General features: G+C 47.9%; 1 protein-coding gene across 1 annotated transcript in view; it reads right to left on the reverse strand.

Annotated features, from left to right (window-relative positions):
* Positions 1-4,954, reverse strand: part of CREG1 (cellular repressor of E1A-stimulated genes 1) — a 15,012-nt gene extending 10,058 nt beyond the window's left edge. Inside the window, exon 1 of the mRNA XM_006887448.1 lies at positions 4,610-4,954. Within this exon, the coding sequence (XP_006887510.1) occupies positions 4,610-4,954 (345 nt within the window). The remainder of the gene's footprint in view (positions 1-4,609) is intronic.
* Positions 4,955-5,556: the final 602 nt, after the last annotated feature.

Raw genomic sequence — 5,556 nt, forward strand, 5'->3', positions numbered from 1 at the left:
AGAGGGTTAAACCAGGCTACTCCTTGGAGGCAAGGATTCTGAGGCTCCGTCTAACATACTTTGGACATGTTGTAAGGAGAGACAGGTCCTTGGAGAAGGACATGCTTGGGAGGGTGGAGGGCAGGCGCAGGAGGGGAAGGTCCTCTAAGAGATGGATTGATTCGGTGACTGGGGTAATCAGGATGAGTGTGTCGGAGACAATGAGATTGGCACAGGACAGAGCAGAGTTTAGGGCTGTTGCACATAGGGTCGCTATGAGTCACAAGCGATGACGGCACATAACAACCACCACCACCAAACATTGTCCACCATGGGTAACCATTATCTCATCTGATACATCAGTGTCACAGTGTTTAGCATCACAACAACCACGAGTTACCTCTCTACAGCAAATGGACAGACCTGTGCTATACCACTTAGAAGAATGTTTGACCAAAAACAATTAAAACCAGGCCTGAGGGCTGCAGATTAAAATCACTCACCTTTGGCTTAGTAGCATAACTTTCTATCCACTAGGCCAACAGAGCTCGTTGTTGTTGTTGTTGTTGTTGTTCTTAAGTGTCATCAAGTTGTAGACGATGCTTAGCGACCCTATGAATCAAAGACCTGAACACCTGTAGAACTTTCCTCACCAGAATCAGCAAGCAAGCTTCTGTAGAATCCAGCTGCTGCAGACGACTTCCAAACTGGATTCCCCTGCTATATGGACATTCCACATTTTGCTTACCCACTCAAGTGCTGATGGGTTTTTATCCTTCAGCTACTCTGAACCGTGAACATCAATGTACAGTGTACACAGACGTTTGAATCACTGTTTTCAGTTCTTCTGGGTGTGTCCTAGGAGTGACATTTCAGGGTAATTCTCCTCCACCAACCTTCCAGTCTATCATAAAGTGCAGGAGTTGCATGTTGCCATAATGCTAGAATTTCAAATACTTGCAGAGTTGCCTATAGTGGTCAGGTTTCAGCTGCCATTTCCAGAGGCGGGGGGTGGCGGAAGGCCTGGCAACCTATTTCTGAAAATTAGTTCATGAAAACCTTATGGATCACATAATGTCTGATACAGTGCTGCAAGAGGGGCCTCCAAAGTTGGAAGTTACAACACAACAGTTATTCCAGTGCACGCAAAACCAGTATCACTAATGTCAAGACGGGATAAGACTGGGCAGTATTTAAGCTGTCATGAGTAAGAGTAGATTGAATATAGCTAACAACAACAACATGGTGATCCCATGTCAAACATTTTGGGGATCTGTGAGGATGTTTTCCACAGTGGCTGTACCACTCGAAGAGTCCCACCAGCCCTGCTGAAGTTCTTCAGGGTCTCCACAGACATGATATGGTGAGTTTTGTGTGTGTGTTTTTTTTTAAATTTCCATTCATTCATTGTTGCACACTTTCCTCCCTGCCCATGGTGTTTCTACATCTTCCCAGGTTACCTTGATGTGCAGCCACTGTGGGGAGCCACTGGTAATGCAGAAGGAGGGAAGGTGTCACAGTCATTAAAGCAATCGGCTGCAGGCCAAAAAGCTGGCTGTTCAAACCTAGCAACCACTCCAGCTGCTCTGTGTGAGAAAGAGGAAACAGTCTGCCTCCTTAAAGAGGCAGAGCCCTGAAAACCCTACAGGCCAGTGTGACAGTCTTAAAATGTCACTGCAAGTTGGAATTGACTATAAGGCAGTAACTGGAGTTTGTGTTGGGTATAATAGAATGAATTTGCTTTGAGTAAGTACCTAAAGGAATGGAAAGGAATTGAGGGAAAATAGTGAAAGGAAGTTCATCAGCCCTAGTAAATCACTCACTCGCTCACTCAATGCCATCAAATCAGAACTCGCTCACAGCTGACCATCCCATGAATTTTCGGACTATAAATCACATGGGAAGAGCCTGTCCATCTTTCTCCAAGAGCTGCTGGTGGATTCAAACTGCCATCTCTGGGCTGGCTCACTAGGTCACCAGGAACTCCCTGAGACTTAATGAAGGGGCAGGTATTTATCCATTTCTGTGATGAGATCTTCCAATCTTTCAAGGAAAGTTAGAAATACGGAATTTCTAGGTGAAATGTCCATGTTTAATGCCAGCCCCTGGTGAAAATGTACTAAAACAAACAGATTACTGTATGGACCAAAGGAAACTAGTCTGTGGGACACATTTTGCCCGCAGACTAGTCTGTGACCTGTGTTTTGAAGGGAGATAGATGGGTGAAACTCTAGTTTTTGATCACTCACTTGGGCAGGTTACTTAATCTATAGAAGCTCAAGTTCTCCACTGGCTTAATAGTGATAGCAACACCTACCTCAAAGGGTTACCAAAGAGATAATTTAACAGAAAGTAAAAACTTGCTTGGAAAACAGTAGGAATACTGGTGGTTTCAGTACATTACATGGCAGACTGCTACCAAAAGGCTAGAAACTTGAGTTCTCAAGAAACACCAGCAGTCTCCTTCTCTTGGCTCCCTGATGGAAGATTGTCAAGCACCTGGATCAACTTAACAGGTGGGGTTTTGTTTTGATAAACAAACTCTAGTTTCTTTGTCAAGAATGCTATACTTTCCCAAGGAATCTCATGGTCAAAAAGGCTTTCCACCTAACCTGGCTTCATTTCCTAGATTCCAAATGCTCTTGTTGTATTGTTCTTAAGTGCCATTGAGTTGTAGACAACTCATAGCGACCCTATGAATAAAAGACCTGAACAATTGTGTAACTTTCATCATTTCTCCAAGTCCATAGAGTTTCTGGAGGCAAGCTATTTCAGAAGTGGATGCCACTCCTGCTTCCAAGCTTGTTTTACTAGGGGAGCCCCACCAAACACTGTCCACCATGGGTAACCATTATCGCATTTGACACATCAGTGTCATAGCGTTCAGCTTCACAGCAACCATGAGTTACCCTGCCCTATGGGATGGGAGAGGACCACCAGATCTGACCATCTTCACAGCTGTAAACCTGTCCAGCCCCCAAAGCTGGGCTCCCTACTGAGGAAGTCACTGTGTAAAAGGTGGCCTAATGATTCTGATGATTCTTGTTATGGATTATGATATTACCTTCTAGTACAGATGGGGAAATTTCTTCATTTCCGGAGGGAAAAGCAGGAAAGAGAAAACCTGAAGACAAATACCTAAGTGCTTAACTACCCAACTATCCCTGGTTTACAATAAACCTTGGGAAACTTTCACCACTTGGCAAGTTGGAACCGACTCCTGGCTGATTCTCCAGCAGGCTTTCTGAGGTTTTAAATGCCACAGGAGGAAACTGCCCATCCTTCTCTTGTGGAGCTGCTGGTATATTATTTGAAGCACCAGAGAGGTGTCCTCAACCTTTGGGTTGGACTAAGCCACCAAGTGTTGTTGTTGTTGTTGTTCAGTGCCGTTGAATCATAGGCGACTCATAGCGACCCTGTGAACAAAAGTCCTCGACACTTGTGTGCATGACTTTCATCCTTTCCCAGATTCATATGTTTTCTGGAGGCAAGCTATTTACAGAAGTGGATGCCACTCCTGCTTCCAAGCTTGTTTCAGTCGGGGAGCACCACCAAACACTATCCACCCTGGGTTACGCTATCGCATCAGAGTCACAGTTTTTAGCTTCACAGTGACCACAAGTTACCTCTTTACAGCAAGTGGACATACCGGGGCTGTTTTGAACAAAAACAATGAAAAACAGGCACAAAGGCTGCAGGCCCGAGGGCCCTTCAGTATTTGGCCGAAAGTCATGCAAGTGTCGAGGACTTCCGTTCACAGGGTCACTATGAGTCTCCCAAGACACCGACCTTCAGGTATTTGGCCCTTCCGGCGCGCCCAAATGCTGGCCATCTCTGGGCCAGAGACTCCCAGTTCATCTGTCAAGTGCGCTCTTCTGACCCCCACTTGGGGCACAGAGAAAGCCACAAGCGCCCAGAGCCTCCCATACCTGCCTTTCCTTCAGAAGCCAGAGGCCGAGTGCAGCTGACACTAAGTTTCCCAAGACACTAGGCGTGGTCCCACCTTCAAGTATTTGGCCCTTCTGGCACGCCCAAATGCTAGCCATCTCTGGGCCAGAGCCCCCGTGTTCATCTGGCAAGTCCGCTCTGCCAACCCTGACCAGAGCTTCCTTTTAGTAACAGCCCAGCTAATCAAGAAGTCATACCTCAAATTAGGCAGACCTTTCAAGGGCTGACTCTAAACCAGGTGCATTGCCATAGTGGCTGCAGCAATGGGCTCGAGTGCGTCAGAGACTGTGAGGATGACACAGGATAGGCCAGGGTTCAGATCTGTTTTTCATAGTTAGGGTAGCTATGAGTCATATTCGACCACACCTAATAAAAACACAACGAGAGAGCGATGAAAAATCCTCCAAAGTAGGCAAAAAAAATCGTACTAGCGCGTCGCCCAAGGATGTATGAAATTCCTGGCACCAAGTGGCACAACAATTTGGAAGGAACAAAGTGCAAGCCTGCTGAGAACCCGATTAGCACCGGGCATAAGAGGGAGGAAAGTAAACTTGCCTTAAATTTTTATCTCTATGAGCCACACTCTCCGTCCAGGGAAGAATTTGGACCAAAGCAGGAAGATTCGCTCTTTTAAAGCCCCTCCCTGGAGCCCCACTCCCTAGCCACCGCCCTCCCCACTGACCTGCAAGTCAGCCACGGAGAGCTGCATCGGGCTCAGGTAGAAGTAGGGTACGCCTTTGCCCGCGCCGGGCGGCCCGTCGCTGAGCGAGAAGACATTGGCAAAGGGCCGGCCGCGCACCGCCGGCACCGTGGAGATGGTGCCCAGTGCGCCCCAGTCGCAGACGTGCGCCACGAAGCGGGCCACACGCGCTGCGTCTTCGTGGGGTGGCAGCGGCGACTGCGGAGCCGCGTCCCAGTCCCCGTGATCCCGGCCGCCCCGGCCCAGAGCTGGTCGTGTCAGCAACGCCAACAGCGCCAGCAGCGGGGTGAGCCTGGAGCAGCAGAACCAGCAAGAGGGTTGAGCCATGGCGGCGAGTTCAGCAATCAACACCGGAGGCACAGGCTACGGGCTTCGCCACGGCGTCCGGCACGCCCCTTCCTGAGGGCCACCAATCAGAGCTAGGGAGCGGTGGGCGGAGCCGCTCTTCCTCTCCAATGGTGAGATTTGTCTGTGCAAGCCGGTTTACCCGCCCACCTCGCTACTCTTTAATGATTGCGAGTTTGTTATAATCTGTCTGTTTGATAGGTTTGGACTGACACACTGAAAAATGAAAGCATACTGCAATACTTCTAATATTTTTGTAAATTTGCTATACTGTTGTTAGGTGCCTTCGAGTCGAGTACGATTCATAGCTACCATATGAACGGATCTGAACCCTGACCTAGCCTGGGCCATCCTCGTCATCTTGGACATTCTGAGCCCCTTACTGCAGACACTGTCTCAATCCATCTTGTTGAAGATCATCCTCTCTTTTATTGACCCTCAGCCTTTTCAAGCATGATGTCCCTTTCCAAGAAATGGCCCTCTTAACAACATGCCCAAAGTATATGAGATGAAGTTTCACCATCCTTGCCTGTAAGGAACACTCGAGTTACACTTTCTCCAAGACATATTTGTTTGTTCTTTTG

The sequence above is a fragment of the Elephantulus edwardii genome, unplaced genomic scaffold (genome assembly GCF_000299155.1).
Source record: "Elephantulus edwardii isolate Elephantulus edwardi_28Jun2011 unplaced genomic scaffold, EleEdw1.0 scaffold00057, whole genome shotgun sequence".
NCBI lineage: Eukaryota > Metazoa > Chordata > Mammalia > Macroscelidea > Macroscelididae > Elephantulus > Elephantulus edwardii.